The 20,439-nt window shown below is 40.2% G+C and overlaps 3 protein-coding genes and 1 non-coding gene across 7 annotated transcripts; 1 reads left to right on the top strand and 3 right to left on the bottom strand.

Annotated features, from left to right (window-relative positions):
* Positions 1 to 54: 54 nt before the first annotated feature.
* b3gnt7 (UDP-GlcNAc:betaGal beta-1,3-N-acetylglucosaminyltransferase 7) lies at positions 55 to 5,256 on the top strand. Of its 2 annotated transcripts, none has more exons than XM_077608116.1 (2): positions 55 to 212; positions 2,872 to 5,256. In XM_077608116.1, coding segments are annotated over exons 1-2 (1,242 nt in total). In that variant the 5' UTR covers positions 55 to 210; the 3' UTR covers positions 4,112 to 5,256. The 2 variants fall into 2 exon arrangements, with proteins under 2 accessions (XP_077464242.1, XP_077464243.1); XM_077608117.1 differs by lacking the exon at positions 55 to 212 and adding an exon at positions 1,570 to 1,706.
* A 1,203-nt stretch (positions 5,257 to 6,459) lies between these two features.
* On the bottom strand, positions 6,460 to 12,464 carry ncl (nucleolin). 3 transcript variants are annotated; one of them, XM_077607436.1, is made up of 16 exons: positions 12,299 to 12,464; positions 11,143 to 11,226; positions 10,947 to 11,061; positions 10,597 to 10,716; positions 10,132 to 10,350; positions 9,817 to 9,954; positions 9,599 to 9,679; positions 9,375 to 9,498; positions 8,932 to 9,068; positions 8,732 to 8,858; positions 8,510 to 8,649; positions 8,301 to 8,421; positions 7,934 to 8,055; positions 7,666 to 7,792; positions 7,247 to 7,578; positions 6,460 to 7,159 (listed from the first exon to the last, which is right to left on the bottom strand). In XM_077607436.1, exons 1-15 carry the CDS (start codon positions 12,314 to 12,316, stop codon positions 7,248 to 7,250), a joined length of 2,004 nt encoding a protein of 667 aa, XP_077463562.1. In that variant the 5' UTR covers positions 12,317 to 12,464; the 3' UTR covers positions 6,460 to 7,159; position 7,247. The 3 variants fall into 3 exon arrangements, with proteins under 3 accessions (XP_077463562.1, XP_077463560.1, XP_077463561.1); XM_077607434.1 differs by having other exon boundaries at positions 7,256 to 7,578; XM_077607435.1 differs by having other exon boundaries at positions 7,256 to 7,578; positions 8,301 to 8,418.
* Positions 10,423 to 10,559, bottom strand: LOC144080832 (small nucleolar RNA SNORA57). Its single transcript, XR_013302677.1, has one exon. It is a non-coding gene; the product is annotated as a small nucleolar RNA SNORA57 (small nucleolar RNA).
* A 4,504-nt stretch (positions 12,465 to 16,968) lies between the features above and the next one.
* nppc (natriuretic peptide C) lies at positions 16,969 to 19,132 on the bottom strand. The gene is made up of 3 exons (XM_077607874.1): positions 18,948 to 19,132; positions 18,157 to 18,449; positions 16,969 to 17,232 (listed from the first exon to the last, which is right to left on the bottom strand). Exons 1-2 carry the CDS (start codon positions 19,038 to 19,040, stop codon positions 18,180 to 18,182), a joined length of 363 nt encoding a protein of 120 aa, XP_077464000.1. The 5' UTR covers positions 19,041 to 19,132; the 3' UTR covers positions 16,969 to 17,232; positions 18,157 to 18,179.
* Between the last annotated feature and the right edge of the window lie 1,307 nt (positions 19,133 to 20,439).

The raw sequence follows: 20,439 nt of genomic DNA, 5'->3' as shown, positions 1-20,439 counted from the left end.
CTTTGTGGACGCAGTGCGCGAGGTGGGTGCATGTTGAAAAGCGCGAGACCAGGGAGACTTTGCAGAGTCTGCAGCTTTCTTTCTTCTTTGAGTGGGATGGTTAGTGTTCGCAAGTGGGTTGACTTTTCATTGTAAAGAATAAGTTGACCTTCTCGCCTCTAAAGCTAATTTGTTCGTTTCCTCACATCAACGTCCGCAGACCTGAGCACAATGTAAGTTAACATTCTAATTTGTATTTGTTTTTTTAATTATGATTAAATATTTGGAATTTCTCAAAATGCTTTCTACTTTGTAAAGACAAAGGTCATTTGAAAAGCTTCCCACAATTTGTAAACTGTCTTTAGAACAACTGAGTTTAACAAACTCTAAAATTAAAGTTCCATTGGGTTGACAGCATTGGGATGTTTTCGAGAGCGGTGTTTAAATCAGGATTAGGGCCCCCCTAAATGAATACCTTAAAACAAAAAAGGGCTGAGGTTTTACGTGGGAGTATCTTTGGAGAGTAACGAGTCCTGGCATGAACTGATGGAATTGTGACAATTTGTTGTTACACAGGATTCCTTATATTATTTAAGTGATGGCATCTAATAAACAAATACCATTCGATTCCACCTAATGTCACCGCAATAGTAATAATTACGAACACACCCAAAAAGGTGAGAACAGAAATAATCAAATGTCAGTATTTTATAACAAATGTTACACCAACAATATACACGGGAAGAAAAATGAAATATTTGCGGAAAAGTTAATTATTTTGTCAGCTGAACAAAGAAAATCATACTGAATATAGATCACAGAAAATGCAGGGATCATTTAAGGCACCAAAGCATCTTTCTTAGGTATCACTATAGACCAGGGGTCGGGAACCTTTTTGACGAAGAGAGCCATAAACAATTCATATTTTCTAATGTTATTCCTTGAGAGCCATACTCCGAATTTAAAAGTCAAAATACATGTAAATGGGTGTCTTCTATTTGAGTAATTTCACCACTTTTAAAGTGGAAAAAAGAATACTTTTGACAACATTCTTATGCAGTTTTTAATCAATGAGAGTATGCATTCTAGCAGAGTCTAATGCAAAAAAAGGAAGACTAAAGCAGCACTGGACGTAGTATCTCAGTTCTGTCACCAGCGGGTTCCATATTTTAGCTCACAGGTTAGCGGAGAACCAGATGCACCCATCGAAAGAGCCACATGTGGCTCCCGAGCCATAGGTTCCCTACCCCTGCTATAGACTAATATCTGTACGTATAAAAGTTCAAAGAACTTTAAAATAATGTGTTAACATCAACAACCACAAAATCAAACTTGTAGAGTTTTCATCAGTACTCACCAGTCCTTTAGGAGATTAGATCACTTTTGGGCCAACTCAAAAACAATTCATTCTTCCACTGGTATGGTTTATTATGATTTTCATTTGTTCCTGTGTGAACGGTTTCCAATGTTTCTTGTCTGTGATTATCTGATTCATATCACCTGTAATAGTTGGGGAAAATACACATGTAGTGGTTGCCTGACATATCCTTTTTCATCTGACCAATCAGCTTTCCTTCTGCCTCTATCACCCATCTGTTTCTCATTGTCCCAATTTCCCTGTACGTGTATTTAAAATCTCCGTTTCACTTGAACTCAGTCCATCTCAGGTCATCATCCTTGTTCCATAGCCCCTGTTCTTGCCTCCTTCCTTGTGTTCCCCTGTTTGAGTAAGTCCTGTTTCCTATTATGATAAAATATTTAGATGTATCTACATTTTTTTAATTGCAATTTTGCTATCAGAAGTTGTGGTTTAATGAATACTTTTAAATTTTGCATCAACATCACCTGGCTCTTTCTTCCTCTGCATTTAGGGGCCAACTACACTCAGACTCATTACTCTTTGATCACTTATTTTGTTTAGTGCAAGCCAATCACACAGGGAAGAACACCAAACACTGAATTGCCCTGTGTATGAGTGACAATAAAAGAAAAATGTCCCCTCTAATGCTGAATGAAATCACGCCTCATAACTTTATCTGACGATAAATTATGCTGGTGCTAAATTCTCTTTAGTTCATTGTCATGACAGCTGGACTCATTCGTTCAATTAAATAATTTGTGCTTTAAATATGGGGTATTGTTAAAAAAGGGGGAAATGCAAACAATACATTGAAAATGACCAACATGAGGAGTTTGGCACAATACTATAGCTTGAACATGGTGGCATATGTTTTCATTTTGAACACTGCTTATCCTTGTCAGGCTGGCAGGGTGCTGGAACCTATCTCAGCTGACTTTGGGAGAAAGGCGGACTACACCCTAGACTGGTCGCAAAGGGCACACAGTGAGATAGGCAACCATTTGCACTCACAATCACACTGCCGCCCAAACCTTTGCATTTAATTCATTTAGTTTTTCAGTGGACCATTGACAGAGAAGGGAGAGAGAAAGGGCAGTTGGAAAAATAAACTTTTGAAATTAAAATAATATCTATACGATAAATGAATTTTTGCTCTTTTGGATAACGGCAATCTGCTCGCAGAAAACAATCATTTTAAAGCACCCATGTTTTACTACAGATGTTGTCCGGAAGTGCAACCATTTAAATTGTCTTAATTCACCTAATCTTCTGTGAACTTAACTTTTGATATAAAATATGATCAAAAAATTCACTAAGTGACCACAATTCTTTAGGTATGCCTGTGAAAAAGGTGTTTATTATTATTTTTTTAAATGTCAGTCTTCTGATCTACGCCAGTGCTTCTCAAATAGTGGGGTGGGGCCCCCTAGGGGACTGCGGAGCGATGCCAGAAAATAATTGAGAAGCACTAAGAGATAAAAATGTAACATACTGAATTGAACTATATTGTTTGTCTCCTTCTTTTCGACTAGGATGAACAACAGAGACCGCTGGAAGGTGTACAAGAGGGTCGCTGTCATGTTCTGCCTGGCTGTGGTGGCGCTGACCGTTGTCCAGAGAGGAAGCGTCAATATGGGGGCTCCATTCCAACTTGAGAGACAGGCTCGTATGGATTCTTCGGAGGGAGCAGAGTCTGGAGTGCTCCTCTCCTCCGAGAGAATAAAAAGTTTTTGGAAAGCGAGCAAACAAAAGCCTCCCCGGCCCAGTCTCTCTACCACTCAAGAACCAGTGGTTACCGAAAGCAAAAGTGCAACAACCTGGGATGTAACCAGCTCTAACTGTAGCGCCAACCTCAATCTTTCAGACCAGGATTGGTTTCGTGGACTGGAGGAAACTTTCAAACAGTTCCTTCTCTATCGACACTGTCGTTACTTCCCAATGCTTCACAACCACCCTGAGAAGTGCTCAGGAGATGTATACTTACTCATGGTGATCAAGTCGGTTGCCACCCAGCACGACCGTAGAGAAGTTATTCGAAACACCTGGGGGAAGGAGAGAGTGCTGAATGGAAAGACAATAAAGTTGCTATTTCTTCTTGGTAGGCCATCCAATCACGCTGAAAGGGCAAACCATGAGAAGCTTGTAGAGTATGAAAATCGCATTTACGGTGATATCCTCCAGTGGGGCTTCTTGGATAGTTTCTTCAATCTTACACTGAAAGAGACCCATTTTCTCAAATGGTTCCACACCTACTGCCCAAATGTTCGCTATATCTTCAAGGGAGATGACGACGTCTTCGTGAATGTGGAGAACATTTTGGAATTCCTAGAGAGCACAAGCCATGCAAGGAATCTCTTTGTAGGGGATGTGATTTTCAAGGCGAGGCCAATCCGTAAAAAGGAAAGTAAGTACTACATCCCACAAGCTCTCTATAACAAGTCCCATTACCCTCCGTATGCTGGTGGAGGGGGGTTTCTAATGGACAGAACTGTAGCAAGGAGGCTTCACTATGTCGCAGACACCCTGGAGTTGTATCCCATCGATGATGTCTTCTTGGGTATGTGTCTCGAGGTCCTTCAGGTCACTCCTATAAAACATAATGCCTTTAAGACGTTTGGCCTTGTGAAAAACAAAAGCAGTAAGTTGAACAGAGAGCCATGTTTCTTTCAGAGTATGATTGTGGTGCACAAACTGCTCCCAACTGAACTCAGACGCATGTGGAATCTAGTCAACAGTGACCTGATCTGCTCACAAAAAGTCGAGATCCTATAGCTCGGCGACAAAGAAGTCTGGACGTTGCCGAGATAATATTGATGATTGACCAAATTGTCATAGGCAAGCAGTGTATACTCTCCTTTCTGTGGAGACTGGGACATTTTGCTGGTGCCGTGTGTTCTGTAAGGAGGTTTTACAAACATCACTTAAATTATAGTTTGAAAGAGGTATTTATAAGAATTTTCAAAGACCTAACACCATAAGGACAGTAACACAAAAAAATGATGCTAGTCGTAATCCAGCGAAGCCTATTTCTTTTCATTCATCTCTTCAGCAGGTAATAAACCCATAAATGTGAATCCAGTATGTTGGAAATCACAATTATGAAAGTTTCTGTCCAAAGAATTGAATCCTTTTTGTGTGACATCTAGGTTGAAAATGACTTGCCAATTCATAGCCCTTCTTGAGGCCAGTAAGCCATCACTGCACAGTTGCAGTGCCTTTTAGTATACACAAGATACTCACCAATACTTTGCCTCAGGCTAGTGTATGTGTGCCAAAGTATTTTAACTGAGTAAGAGTAACACTACATCAGTGATCCAAACTACCCAATCTCCAATTTGGAGTGTCTGAGGTAAATATTTGTCTGGGTGTGCATGTTGTTGCAATGTTCAGCTTGTCCCATCAGGGGTTCCCACAGTGAGATTTTTTTTTCCTTTCTTCAAAACACCAGATGCCTTCCTGATGTAACCCATCATTTCTTTATCCAGGCACTAATCAAAACAATTTTGTTCATGTAAATTGTAAAGGCAGAAGCTTATACCACTTCTGCACAACTTGTCTGAAATGCATAAGATTTTGAAACCGTTTTTATGTTGTAGCAGTCATTGCACTTGACACAAATGTGAATATAATTTGGTTATCTGCAAATTTAATGTATAGTGCTTAAAATGTAAAACAAGGGTGGCCTGCCCATATAATTATGCTGATAACTATACTTGACATGACACTCATAGGTTTACATTAAATACACTGTATCAAAGAAAACACTGGTACGAGTACATAAAATCTTAATTTAAGAGTCATGTCCCTGACCAATAAGTGTCAACTGTGGGGTTATTTAATAAAAATGTTCCATGATCACTGTATGGATGTTAATTATGCAATATTTGATGTAAAATAAACATCCTGCTTTGTTCCCATTTTTTTCTTTGTAAATCTGTTCTACATTAAGAGGTTTTGTCTTTAGCCTCATTCACAACCATTATCTTTGAGGAAAATCTACAACCGGCCATCCAACAATACAGTACACCACTTTTAAAACGGAAACAAACAGAACATGTCAGCTTGCAAGACCAGAAAATAAGCACTGCACTCACAAAAAGCATGCATATTTATGTATAGATATTTTCCAGACCATAATTCAATACTCTTAATAGTTTGGCTGGGCTTGTGACTTATACTCAAGTATCTTATCTTATATTTTCTTTTACTCTGGCTGCCAACAGCTTGTTTTATCCATTCATTCATTCATTCACCTGCCATACCACCCATCCTCAAAAGGGTTGCGGGGGTTACTGGAGCCTAACCCAACGGTCTTTAGGCAAAAGGCAGTCTACACCCTAGACTGGTCGCCAGTCAGTCGTAGGGCACACAGATGGATAACCAGTCACACTGCCACAGAGTGGGAATCGAACCCAGACTACCCGCACCAAAGCCAGGCAGAAGAGACACTGCCCCACCATAACAGCTTGTTATTTGGGACATAAAATATCAGCATTTACAGATGCATATTTTACCTTACATTAACATTTGTTCTTGTTCTCTGAAGTTGCCCACCAAAAATGCAAATTCCACCATATGACATATTCCCCCTTCATTGTGTATTTTTGGCCAGTGCAGCTTGATTGCAAAAACAAAGAATATATTATTTAACACAACAAGAATCAAGTGTATTATTATTTCTGGTGTTTAATCAAGACAATGTCCATCATTGGCAGACCAGTAATTTGTGATGCAACATGTCTCCTACGGAAAGGAAACATAATTCGGCAAAGATAACCGTTTAAAAAAAAAAAAAAAAGTCAACACCAATAGTGCCGTTTGGGTACTATTTCATATCTGACAAGTGTTATACTACTAACTGAAAGCAAAACCAACTTCTGCAAATTTATGCACTACTACAGCACAGTCCAAATTACTGTACAACCCCCTCCAGTGGACAACATTCGTACTTCATCTCACAAAACAAATTTATGTGCCTGTCATTTATGGAATGTTATGTACGTGTGAAATGTCAAAGACAACTATAGTATAAGACTATCCCATAAGTGACGTGAATGCAACTATGCAAAATGAGTACTTCCCCAATACTTTCAACAAGCACCAAATAACACCAAGTAAGGGACGGTTTAAAAATCACCCGCAAGGTTTATTCAATGCGACAATTAATTCTCAAATGGGAAAACAGTCAACACTACAAATATGTTACAGGGTTCAGAGGTGCAGTCATTCTCCAACTCAACCAGAGAACATCTGACAAACAGGACATCTTTCCAAAACCAAAATGTGGACTCGAATGCTATCAAAATATGCTTTACACATCACTAAGACTAAAGCAAACTAAATGAACAGAATAAGGATACAGGTTTTTTTTTTTTACAAAATGATAAAATTGAAATCATACAAACAGTTTATTTTACACGTGTGTGTATCGGAAGGAAATGAGGAAAAAAAAAAGGAACTAGCTCAGTTTTCACAGCAAACTGGTTTTGCCAGACGCATTGTTATACTTCTTTAGAAATACAAACTAAAGAGGTGGAGGGTTTTTTTTTCCACTTAGGACACTCAGTACACGTACGAGTTGAAGTAATCTAGGATGCCATTGTGGTACAACAGGAGGGTGGGAAGAGCAGAAGAATCCCAAATGCAAGGGCTAAAATGCCCATTAACAGTTAAATATTTATCAATGATGCTTTCTGGAATGTCCAAAAGCTTTGAAAACTGAAGAAACCAGAGTCCATTGAAAAAGTAAAACAGACTGAATTTAGTCATCAAACTTAATCCGCTTTCCTTGGGGCTTTCCTCCAAATCCGCCCCGTCCACCTAAAGACAAGACAAGGTTAGTCAGTGCAAGCCCATTTTTTACAGTATAGAGAAAGGAGGAAACAGGTAAATTACAAGCAACTCAACTCTATCTACCTCCAAATCCACCACGGGGTCCACCTCGTCCACCGCGGGGTCCGCCTCGACCTCTGCCCCCGAAGCCGCCGCCGCCGCGGCCAAAACCACCACGACCTCCTCTTCCGCCGCCACGGCCACCAAACCCTCCGCCGCCACGGCCGCCGAAGCCACCGCCATAGCCGCCGCCATAGCCGCCGCCACCACGGCCTCCACGGAAACCGCCTTCACTCTTGGGCTTGGCATATTCCAGGGTCACCTTGCTACCGTCGATTTCACCGTCCTCCATGGCCTCTTTGGCTGCCTTGCAGTCATCCTCATTGTCGAAGTCTACAAAGCCAAACCTTTGGGGGGGGAGAACTCTTGTTCACTTGGCTGGAAACCAGGTAGACTCAGACGTGGCCGTGACAAGAACTTATAACCGCACTTACCCTTTAGATGACCCGGTTTCTCTGTCTGTGACAACTCTGGAACCCACAGCACCTTCAAACGCATCTCTGAGGGTTTGATCTGTTGTATCCTCTGTTAGACCCTTGACAAACAGAGTCTTTGTTGGACCTGGTGGGGGTAGAAGTGCTGTCAGTGGAATTAGGACAATACATCAGTTAAGCACATCAGGACTTGACTGTCTTTCTCATCGACCGAGTTTCCATCACGTTTGATCGCTGCAACTCAGTGACCAGTAGTTCGGGTACTTACCATCCTGCCTGCTGCTCTGGCTGTACTCAATTCGAATGGTGCGACCTTCAAGCTCTGTGTTGTTTAATGTTTCCAAAGCTTCCTTAGCATCTTCTGTGGTCTCAAACGTCACAAAGGCAAACCTGTGGAAGACAGGGGCGGTGACCACAAGTTTCAAAGCATCTTTTTTCACAGTGTGGTAAAAATATTTGTGGCACAGCAGATATGGGCAGCTATCCTCACGTGACTGAGTGTGCCTGTTTTAACTGTGCAGCATCTCTGCTTCTCATACGAATCCATGCACAATCATGGTAAGATTATGAGGAGCTCATGAGAAGGTACAAAAATCCTGACTGTCAGTGAAAATGTTATCAATTTTTTAACCCACCCTTTGGGCCTGCCTTCTCTCTGAGGCATTCTAATGGAAAGTGCCTTCTCAAATGCGGCTTGCAGGGACTCTTCTGTGGCATTGAAGGAGAGGTTATTCACCAGCAAGACCTTGCCATCTGCTGATGAAAGCCACAAAAGAGCACAAATTAGTCAGGTGGTCTTATTTATGCGGTTTGCACAAGAAAACAATTTGTAGAGTGTATTTACCTGACGTCTTTATTGGCCCTTTGTGGCTTTTTTCTCCTACAAAATCCAGGAGGATACTTCTCCCTTGAATGTCTAAGCCCTGTGACGCTTCCAGAATTTTCTCTGCTTCCGCCTCACTTTTAAATTCGAGGTAGCCAATTCTGGTTAAGACAACAGAAATGTAAAGCAATGTTCAATTATTTCCCTTTTGAGCAATTATTTGGCAGTAGCTTTCTCTCTTACCCTCTACCGCTCCCATTCGGGCCAAGTGGCACCCTAGCATCAACCGCATCTTCAAAATACTCCTTCAGCTCATCAGCCGTCATAGAAAAGGGAATATTTTTCACAAAAAGTGTCCGTGCATCCCTCTCTGTGGATGCAAAGAGTCAACGGTGTTAACATTGCCATGCCATGAGTTTCTTGTATTACCGAATCCCAGTTACCTTTCTTGTCATCTTGGGAAAACTCCTTGCTTCTGGCCTTGTCCAGTTTGATTTCAAAGCCCATAACCTTTTTGCCTTGAAGTTCCAGTCCTTTTAACATATCCTCCTCAGACTCAAATTCAACATAGCCAAATTTCCTGGGGGGGGTAGGCAAGCAAGTAATTAAATAGGTGACCTTAGAAGAAAACACTTACATTGCACATGAATGCAATGTCAGACACATTGACATAAAAAACTGAACAGGACATGACACCCACCACCTCAATGTAGAAAATATGGTGAATTTTAACATCGTTTAAGTTTTTACACCCGTTTAGACACTACATACTAATGAAAAGTAAAGTATTAGACTAGCACTTTAAATTTGTTCATCTGCCTAGGTTATAAGATTAGCAATTTAGAAATGTCGACCCCACAATCAATTGAGGAATAAAATATCTTACTTGGAAGCACCTAACCGGACCTCAACAACAGCAATTTCATTCTTGGTGAAAAAACTTTTCACTGAACTTTTGATTTCATCGTAGTCTTTGGTGAAGTTCAGGTTACCAGCAAACAGACAGAAACCTAACAAACAAAAGCGATACACCCAAGTAGATACACTTGCATCATTAAATGTTCGTCTTTACCCAAAAAGACACTTAACATGCTGGCAAAAAATCCTTACCATCACCATCTGATTTAGCCCTTTTGGCAGGTGGTGTCCCCTTTGTCTCAGCCTTCCTCTTAGCAGCACCCACCGGGGCTTCTGTCAATATTTAGGGTTTGTTAAAAAAAAAATCAGGTAATTGTTAAGAAACGACTTTCCCAGTACCATTAAACCAATCTGCAACCACATTTGAGCACGTTTTAAAAAAGTGTACTAATATTGATCCCACAAATCACCTTCATCTTCCTCCTCGTCATCTTCCTCATCATCTTCCTCCTCCTCATCATCATCATCATCTTCAGACTCTTCCTTGGCCTTGACCATGCCTGCTTTCTTCACCTTTGCGGGTGTTGTGTCCATTTCCTCTTCAGACTCTAGAAAACATAAAAAACAACTTTTTAAGAAAGTCTGACTTATTTAACAGTGATAACTAAACAATAGGAATAAATCAGATACATAGTTAGGTGACATCACACAATCTCAGTATTAAGTCCCTTGATCATCATTTAAAAAAAGTGCATACAAAATAATACATGTATAGGCAGGCTTACCATCTTCCTCCTCATCATCCTCATCGTCCTCATCTTCCTCCTGTTGTTTAGCTGGCTTTCCCTTGGCAGCTTGCTTTGCACCTTTTTGGGGGGTGGGTGCTTCTTCAGATTCCTCATCATCATCATCTGAGGGTTCCTTCGCAGGTTTGGTTTTCAATTTCTTGGCAGCCGCCTTGGCACCTTTCTTGGGTGGTGGGGCTTCCTCCTCAGACTCCTCATCTGGAGAAAATAGGGGGGAAATCAGAACGTTGCCCAAACACCATGCAAAATAATATGAACCCTCTAACACATGGTTGTCACGGCGATTGAGGATAGAACTGGTGGACGGTAAAACACACCAGCACCGAAGACATAGCGCCGTTCATTGCTCTTCCTCCGTACATTACACACATGGGTACTGATAACTACAAGTGTGCCAAGAAAGGAGGGGGTGGGACGAATATCAGACAACCATACAGAACATACCATCATCATCATCGTCGTCATCATCATCATCCTCATCGGATTCTTCGGTAGTAGCGGGTGCAGCTTTTGCAGCTGCTCTGGTGGGGGTTTTCTTGGGAGCTGGGGCCTCCTCTTCAGATTCTGGACGGGTGGAAAAACTATCGATTAATGATTTCTTAAACAATTTAGTCACATTGCTGTCCAAATCAACTGCATTTTCCTACTGGCCTCTTTAGAAAAGGTCGGGCTTAAATTTAGCGCGTAAAACCGATCAAATTTTAGTTGCTGTACCGCCTAAGCATTATTTTGAATTTTTATATTTAGACCCAAATACCTGGAAACTATTAGAGATGTCAAATATCAAAGTGTACCGTAATCATCGCCTTCATCTTCACTTTCTGCTTTCTTGGCAGCTTTGCCATTTTTAGCATTAACCTTGGCTCCCCTGGCTGGTGTGGCTTTCTTTACCACTTTTTGTGTAAGAATCTGCAAAACATCACAATCATGCAAATGAATAATAAATTGAATGACAAATCATAGAATACGGCATGGCAAAGGATACCATACCTCCTCCTCTTCACTTGATTGTTCGTCCATTTCTTTGGGGGGAGGTGGGGCTTTTTTCTTCTGGCTTCCTTGTTTATTTGGAGTCTGAAATTGGATTGATAAAATAAATCAAATATTTTCCTTCAACCTAAAGTAAGATCGATTGCACAACCCAATCCCTCACTACAAGACCGATGATATTGAGTTTTCTTATTAAATATAAACACTAAAATGGTAGAATGTTGAATTATAGATTAGCCTTAATATACAAAGACAGTACGGACACAGAAGTTGGGGTCTCCGCGTGGGCAACGTGTTCCAATCGTGTCGCGGTAGATGGGGGGAGGTGCAAAACCCACGTGGAACACTGCTGATCCGCGTGTTAGCATTTTAGCTAACGTTAACGACATAAAGGCAAATGTTCCGAGGAAAACTCCTAACTGTAAAAAAAAAAAAACATCGCAAAATGGCGCTCAAAAAAAAACTATCAGCCGCCATCCCAACGCGTAACATCAGAGTTAAAGCAACATTGTGCCTTTAGACGACCAAACCACGTGTCATCACCGATTGCAGCAATTTTCCACTCAATCAATAGTTTAAGTTGTGATTCTAGCGATGTAAATGGCGGCGTCTATGTAGATCATCTCCCCGGCGAAATTGTGGATCAGGACGACAGCGCGCATGAATGCCATTTTGAATGGCTGCTAGTAGGCCCAGCTAGGTAGCAAGCGAGGCAACATGGCCGCCGTAAATCCATGATGTGCCTATTTTATCACAATTACACCACGCTTCCCCGTAAACGTACGGTGTTTAACAGTTTAACGATCAAACACAGCTATTAGCGGGATAGAGAAGTGCTTTATCATATTGACTATGTTCATTTCTTAAAACACGCAGCAAACTACAACGTGCAGGCCTCGTGCGTACACCCGAGCAGGTTACTATGAAGTGAAATCACAAAACCATCATTATGGGCACAAAACGGGAGTTAAAATTGCCTTACATTCGCTAATACACCATCGTGTTACTGTGTGTTTGAATGAGTAAGTTGATTTATTAAAAGACGCAGCGAACAACTACAACGTGAAGGCCTCGTGTTCGTGCGTCGGACCGATCTTATTATAAAGAAACGCAAAGGCGTCATTTTGAGCACAAAACAAAGTTAAAATGGTCTCACCTTCGCTAACTTCACCATCGTGCGACTGTGTGTTTGAATCGGTCGGGCGTTGAAAAGAAGAGTGCAAATAGCTACAGCATGCACGTGGTCCTGCCTTCTCTTAGAGGTACTGAACAGGAAAGGCAGGGACAAGGATGTGCTCCTCACACTCTTGGTAAGCGCGTCCACGAGAGCTCCGCCCACGGGATCGTATCGTCCAATCAAACAGGAGTTTGTGTTGGTCGTGACCGCGCCTCGCCGAGATACAGAAAACAATTTTGTCTTTGTCCGACCTTAAAGCAATAAATATATTTTCGTGTAAAAGACCTTTACGTGAAAGATGGTTGCACAAAGAATCAAAATAAGCAAATGACGATTTTCTTAGAAGAAGGAAAACCAAGAAACCTATGTCTGATCAGAAAGTGGAACGAATCTGAATTCAGATACAACAAAATCTTTCTTTATTTGTTCACAAAACATGTCTGGAAAATTTCATTTTATGGAGCCAGAATATCAGGAATCTTTTATAGAACCCACAATTTACTAATCTGTACCCACAGTTCAGCAAGCTGTACCCAAAACTCTGTACCCACAATGGTTACACATGACTAAACTGTGGGTACAGTTTTGTATTCTGTAGTTACAGATTACTAGACTGTTTAGTAATCTGTGAGTACAGATTAACTATGATTTTTTTTTGTCTACCCTGAGACCTAGAGTTACCGCAAGTAGTTAGCGCATTGGTCTCACAGTCGTGGGGTTGAGAGTTCGATCCCGGCCGGGTAGGTGTGGAAATCCAGCCCAAAACAGCATTTATTGATTAAATACAAATACTGGAGCTTTTTAGACATCAGAACCAGTGTGGGTCCTCATTGACTTTGCATGTTGCATGTTCACCCCTGTAAGAGTGTTAGGGTGAATGGTTGTTTGTCTCATGGTGGCCTGGAATTTGCTGGACACTGATTCAGAGTGCCCCACTCCTAATGCCTATAGTTAGCTGGGATAGGCTTCAGCACCCCCTGCAAGCGTTGTGAGGATATATGTATATGCATTTTCTCGTAGCGCCTTCAATGAATCAATCCAACCCTCAAAAACTATTTTATGGCTATAAAACCTTGACTGCAGCAGCTACAGCTGCGACACATAAAAAATAATCAATACAGCAATGCACAAAATGGGGTAAAATCCACTTCCTAGCAGCATTTAATGATTAAATACAAATACTGGAGCTTTTCAGACATTACAACCGGGCCAGGGGGGTGATTTCCCCGGGAAAAGACAGCGATGGACGTCAATGGCGTACCGGCAAACATTGCCCGGAAATGGGGTGAAATCCAGCCCAAAACAGCATTTATTGATTAAATACAAATACTGGAGCTTTTTAGACATCAGAACCAGGCCCGTAGTATCATTTCCCTGGGAAAACAACAGCGATGAAGGTCGTTACGTCCATACACGTCCATACGCGAAACGGCAAAAATGCACTAAAATGGGGTAAAATCCACTTCCTAGCAGCATTTATTGATTAAATACAAATACTGGAACTTTTCAGACATTACAACCGGGCCAGGGAGGTGATTTACCCGGGAAAAGACAGCGATGGCTGTCAATGGCGAAACGGCAAAAAATGCACTAAAATGGCGGTAAAATCCACTTCCTACCAGCATTTAGTGATTAAATACAAACACTGGAACTTTTCAGATATCAGAACCGGGCCCACAATTGAAATATTATTTAGGAATATAGCCATATTTTACTCACCAAAAGTCCTTTTTAACTGTACACAATATCCATCCTCCTTTCTTTCTTCCTTCTTTTCTATCGCCATCGAAGCTAATGCTGAAAGTCGAGCCTGTCCTGTCGTATTTCTGGCATAGTCCGTCTTGAAAATGGCTTTAAATCAACACAACAATATATTTGCTTATGCAGCTAGCTCCAGATACAGTTTGGTAGCTAATCATAGTTGGTGAAAGCGATGACGTATCCCTACGCCTATGACAAGGCAATGACGTATCCCTACGCCTGCGAGAAGGAATTGTGGTGTTGCCAACTCGAAATCTGATTGGTTAAAGCAACAGTCTTATCGACGCTTGTTTAATGCAGCAGAGCCCGCAGAACTGATTATGAAGGCTTTGAGGGAGATTTCTGACCCTGGCAACAAATAATGGCTGAAATGTGATTGGTTAAATGCTTCAATATGAAAACACACTTCTGGAAGCAGTGCAACCAGGGGGAAAAGCAATGAGAGGAAGCTAACAGACAATTTGGAATTATTTAATAAGTATTGATGGACAAAATATAATATATGATTCAGATATTTCTTAGGCCAGCAGAGAAGGCCTTGAAGGCCCTGACGGCCTGCCACTGTATATATATATATATATATATATATATATATATATATATATATATATATATATATATATATATATATATATATATATATACATACATACACATATACAAACAACCACTAAAACGATGCAATGCCTGAGAGCATTTGACTTAGAAAACATACTTTTTTTGCACATTCACTCAATGAATGGCAGTGGCGGCTTCACTGTCAGTGTTGTTCATTTTGACAAGGATACAATCTTATGCAGAAGTGTAGTACTTGGAATTTTAAATACAAATTATACTCTTTACAGTGGCGGCAGAGAGTTGGGAGGGTGCAAGAGAAAATGAATGAGAAACACTGCTGTAATCCATTGATTGCAGTCAAGTGCTGCTTGTTTGAGAAGAAACCTCATTGGTTAAACTGTCTGTGGAGGATCAGTTGGAACAAAAACCTGCACCCACTGCGGCTCTTGCGGAATAGTTTGGACAGCCCTGCACTAGGCCAAGGATGAGCAGTACAGTGAGTTCATGGTTTGGAAGTTAGGCTCACAGTTCTGCAAATCAGGGTTCAAATATTGGTTCCAGTCTTTTGTGCATGCCCTTGCTGTGCTTCTGTGGGTTTTATTTGGCTATGGTCACCTTGCCCTATATTCCCAAAATATGCATGTTGGGTTAAAAAAGACTAAATGGACCATGACAACAGATGGATCATTTCCAAAGGAAAGGTCAAATAGCATTTGTCAAAGTGTTATACTTATGGCACACCATTTGACTGAAAATAATCTGTATCATTTAATGTGTGATAAACTGCAGTAATGTAATTTAGCAGTCTCAAATGTACAGCCTATGGGACAAAACCAGTCAAATTTGGTCTGCGGGCTTGCCGATAGGAAATTGCTGGGATTTTCAGTATTTTTTATTATTATCGTGGAATACATGTCCACTAGAGGACGCACTAATGACTTCGCTGGTCCTTATAGACATAAGGCATATGTACAAACATTTTTGGGGGAATTGCTCAATTAAAAAATAAAGAGGTACCTAACGCCAAAGTAATTCATATAATTGAGGGTGTTAAAAATAACCTGCAATGTCTACTCTTTTTTTCCTGAAGATGGTAAAAATTTAAATTGTTACTTAAATAGATGAATACTTGGGCAACAAATTCAGTCAGTTAAGGTCTAATTGAGGTGAATGAGTTTTACTCATTCTGCTCCCTAGTGTACGGAGACTGTATTTTACAACACAGGATTTTATTCAATGTGAACAATTAATTCAGAACCCCTCTATTGTTAGAACAATCAGAAAATAAGTCAATTTTGGGAGAGGTTATTTTAAGTGAATTCAATTAATCAAAAAAAGCATGCCAAATTATATTACAAAGCTCAACCTAGTGTCCTGACGCCAAAGGAAAAAATATACATGCATGCTTCCAGGGTTTTTCCTTCTTGTCTTATATAGTCTAAGGCAGTGGAACAACATGTTAAGAAATAAATAAATAAAAGCTACTTCATTTGTTCTTATGTTTTCCATCATAAACAAATTTTATGGACTTTCCTTTCATATGTTTCCATTTTGAGTTGCTTGTTTAAATGTTGTAGTCTTACCTTTTAAGTTTTCCTGTTTGCCTTTTGGAACATTGCACTGAGGAAAACAGTGAAAATATGTGTTTTATCAGAACCGTGGTCTTTAGAGCTGTGGAAACAGTGGTGCAACGATTTCCAAGCTTTATTAAGTGAAAGCATCCATTTTACATAAAAAAGTAACCTGTTATTATATGTTGCTGACGTAGATAGCTTTAACAAATACATGTTTAAAATAATTTGATAAGATAAGTGAAGTTGGATCATTTTCCACTTCATCCCTGATTATATCTCAGTTTATACAAGTGTGTCATGGTGGCATTATCTTAAATATGGGTTGAGCACACATTACCAAAGAATTTGAAAATGTTTTTGTTTGTTTGTTTGTTTGTTTGTTTTTAGGGAGGGAAGGGATCAATAATTTCACTGTGTACATTGAATAAACTCCAGTTACTACAAAGTACACATTTTCTATACATAGAAACCAGTTGATATCTCAATTGTGGACCTTATAGTTGAGCCACACAAACATAACAAGTTGGGAAAATATAAGTAATAATAAAAACATAAAATATAAGTGCATTGAATATTCTTGTTTTTTAATCATTTTTGAAAACATGTACATTTGAGACAAAAGAAAAAGTTACAAACAGAATTGACCTGCAGTTTGCATCCTCTTTCAAAATGTTACATAAATAAAACTCATTTATAAATATATTTTTATAAACATATAAATAGTTCTTAACATAAATACATTTTTGCAGGGGGGAGATGAAGTACTTTAATGTACTGCAGCAATATATACACAGAATAGCAGTTTGTAGTTCTCTTACACCATTGTCTGACATTTTGTATGGTATATATTTTATATATACCTGCATATTTATTGTACATAATTATAGAAGGTTTTTTTTTTGCATTGTCATCTCAGTCTCTCAATGCTAGCCATGGTGACTTTTGTACCGAAAATATGATAGTTTTGTTTTCTCTTCAGGTGGGAACAAAATCATAGTTTCCAAGCCCATCCTTCAGATTCTGTGGAAAAGAGAGCACAGGTGAAAAAAATATTAGTTGTGTTACCTAGTATTATTCACCTATCTGTTATTTAATACTGACTGAATACTACCTATACCTTTTCATTTTCCCTTTCTGCCTCAGAGGAAAACACAGAGGCTGACAAATATGAGGCATTTGCAGTAAATAGAAGGATGGTTCATGCTTCCAGCGAATCAGAAATAATGACTTAGTTGTGATCTATTGTACATATTGAGAAACAAATTTCTGCATGAATGAATTGTATATTGTTATATGTATATGTTTTTTAAAGGGTACTAGAACTTTAAATTTCCCAGAATGAAATGCCATCTGCACTGCTGCACCCACCATTTCTCTTTCTAATACATCTTCATCAATGGTGACAGACATTTGTAAGAGGGCTACTTCTTGTCAGGAAACCCCGTGGTCTGTTTTTCATCACTTCAAAAGGAATTCCTGGCTTTCCCTTTCACGGTTAGAATAGTAGTACACATATCATCTGCCTAGCAAGCTTGAACTACTGTTTCAATGAACCTCAAATCTTGGATAAATCGGAAATTAGACCGCGATGATGTTTATTTATTTATTTTTAACATCATGGGAACCATACACAGAATTTGGATTGGAGGATAGAACGTAAGCTAGACAAAACAAACAAAAATAGGAGTACATTGGGGCCTACGGTAACTTTTCCAAAACTAGTGAAGGAGCTTAAAAACTAAGTGGTTCAGTGTCAAGCGTACAAAACCATTTAAGGGTAAACAACCTTCACTGACTGAAAAGATGTTGCCTCATAGTAATGTGATGTCCCAATTTCTTTCTTTGAACCCTTTTTTTCAGGGTCTATTGTTTGGATTGCCTCCATTTGCGAGACTATACCACTTTTGTACTTCTACAAGGAAAATATGCATGGATGACACTCACCGTCAAAAAGGTGGGATCCAATACTAGCAGCCCATGCCACTGATGGTCCCTATCCTGTCCATCTTGTGTCCGAAACAGCCACTCCTTGCTGTGGAGCCCCCTTTTTTGCTTCCAGATTTGTGCCTCCTCGGGGCGGGCTGGTCGTTGAGCAGCCGAGCCCACATCCCTCTTCGGGTATCCATGCGTAAATCTCGCAGTAAGCGCATCCGGGCGCGCACAGCATCTATTCGCTTTTCCCTCTCCTCTGACTCCAGAAGCTCTGTTAACTCGTCCCCTAGCAAACTTCTCAGGGACTAAAACACAAGGAAGATGAATAGAATATGAGTGACGTCACAGAAAAGGGTTGGTTTTGAAATATATTTTTTGGAATGTCTTTAGATGAGATTTAATACGAACAAATGAATAAAATGACAGTCTTTAGATGATGCACATGACCCAATGGCAAAAAAAGGAGAAAACAAGAAACTCAGTTTTGGCTGGTTAAATTCGCAAAGCAGGTGCTTGCATGTTGGATAGACTAATATTACGTTATAAATAAAAAAATAGATTGAATTCGATGTTTTTGTTAACTATGGTGATTTGGGTTGGTGTATAATGGAAAATTTATGAACAAATAACAAAGAATAAGTCGTATGTTGCATATAACGCATCGGCAATAGAACTATACATCTCGAGTGTAGGGATTTTTTTTAGAACTTGGGTAAAACTGCTTAACACGACTAAACTAATGGAAAAGAACAGCTTACGTATGGATTCCACTGCGCGTCAATGGCACGCTTTAATATGCTTACCTTCTGTTGCGCCTCAGATATAGGTTTTGCGCGCATCCTCCCCGAAAGCAGCGTGACCATAAGTCCACAAGCTACCAAATACGACAAGTTCATCTTCAAAATTCTACTCTGAGGGGGATTCCTCTGGTCAGAGCGCAGCAAGTAGATGGGCGTACGCAGCACAGAAGCCAATAAAAGCTTTGGATTCGCCCTCTACTCCTCCAAGGCTCCTCAAGTGCTCCTCTGGTTGAATGTATGAATCCCGAGAGCACTTTTATAGCCAGCCCACGGTGATGTCATGACAACTGCGTAATAGCTGTTCTTCCTCGCCAACAGCCTGTTTTCTCTACCTGCCCCTGAGTACGTCATGCCAAGGATTAATTGAATGATACAAGCTCCGGTCATCGGGGTTTCGGAGGAAATGGGATGATGGACTTTGATCTATCAATATGCATACAGTTTTCTTTTAACCCCACTTTAAAACTTTGGCTGGGATGCAGCGTTTGAAACTGAAGGTGGTTTCAAAGGCTATGAATTGAAGAAGAGATTTTAGTGCAGTTAACACATGAAAATTGAGTCATAAACACCAGTATACATATTTCTTCTCACAAATGTAACCTTTTTGTTGCCCTACATTTGACCTATGACTAAGATTGCTTGAGCAAAATAATGCAATATCATTTGGGAAACTTATGTGACAGATTTTAGTGATCAATATGTCCTAATTATGCAGGTGCACTGTGGGGTGTCTTTGAATTTATTTGTTCAAGCATTCACTTTGGTTGGACCGTATTATTAAAAAAAACTTGCTTTATAACAGCACTATATATGTGAGCTTGATGTGCAAAACGCTATAAATTACGTAGGTAAATGTGATCAAACCTGATTCGAAGTTTTACCTGATAATATTAAATTAATCGATAAAATAATGGCTTTGTTTAATTAGTATCCTTCATTCAGTTTCTGTACCTTTTATCCTCACAGGGGTCGCGGGGGGTGCTGGAGCCTATCCCAGCTAACTGCGGGCCCCAGGCAGGGGACACCTTGAATTGGTGGTGAGGCAATCGCAGGGCACAAAGAGAAAGACAACCATTCACACTTACACTCATACCTAGAGGGAATTTAGAGTGTTCAACCAGTCTGCTATGCATGTTTTCTGGGAAGTGGGAGGAAACCAGAGCACCCAGAGAAAACCCACGGAGGCTTGGGAGAACATCCAAACTCGGCACAGGAACGTCCGAACCTGGGATCGAACCCTCGATCTCAGAACAGTGGGGTCAACGCGCTAACCACTCGGTCCACCGGGCTGCCTTAATTACATATGCCTTAATGAAATATGAAAAAAGAGTTGCAAAGGTATGCAAGCATGACATGTAAAATTAAGCAGATGACATATGTGCATATGGTATCGTAAATGGTAACATCATCAGTATGGCCACTGGCAACACTTTTGAGTCTGAAAGGTACATCCTCAGTCAGCACTGTCTGTACTGAGACACACAGTGGCAGTGTT

Source organism: Stigmatopora argus, chromosome 8, assembly GCF_051989625.1.
Source record: "Stigmatopora argus isolate UIUO_Sarg chromosome 8, RoL_Sarg_1.0, whole genome shotgun sequence".
NCBI classification, from domain to species: domain Eukaryota; kingdom Metazoa; phylum Chordata; class Actinopteri; order Syngnathiformes; family Syngnathidae; genus Stigmatopora; species Stigmatopora argus.
The sequence above is the reverse complement of the archived record's forward strand: the minus strand, read 5'-3'. Positions and strand labels throughout refer to the sequence as shown.

Excerpts from the sequence above, each read along its gene's own strand:
- ncl (XM_077607434.1), bottom strand. Across the intron at positions 9,955-10,131 it reads GGATGATGAGGAGGAAGATG|AGTCTGAAGAGGAAATGGAC; the intron begins GTAAGCCTGCCT and ends TATGTTTTCTAG. Across the intron at positions 7,793-7,933 it reads CCAGAGCAGCAGGCAGGATG|GTCCAACAAAGACTCTGTTT; the intron begins GTAAGTACCCGA and ends TACCCCCACCAG.
- nppc (XM_077607874.1), bottom strand. The coding sequence starts at position 19,040 with ATGAACTTGTCGTATTTGGTAGCTTGTGGACTTATGGTCACGCTGCTT. Across the intron at positions 18,450-18,947 it reads TATCTGAGGCGCAACAGAAG|TCCCTGAGAAGTTTGCTAGG; the intron begins GTAAGCATATTA and ends CTTGTGTTTTAG.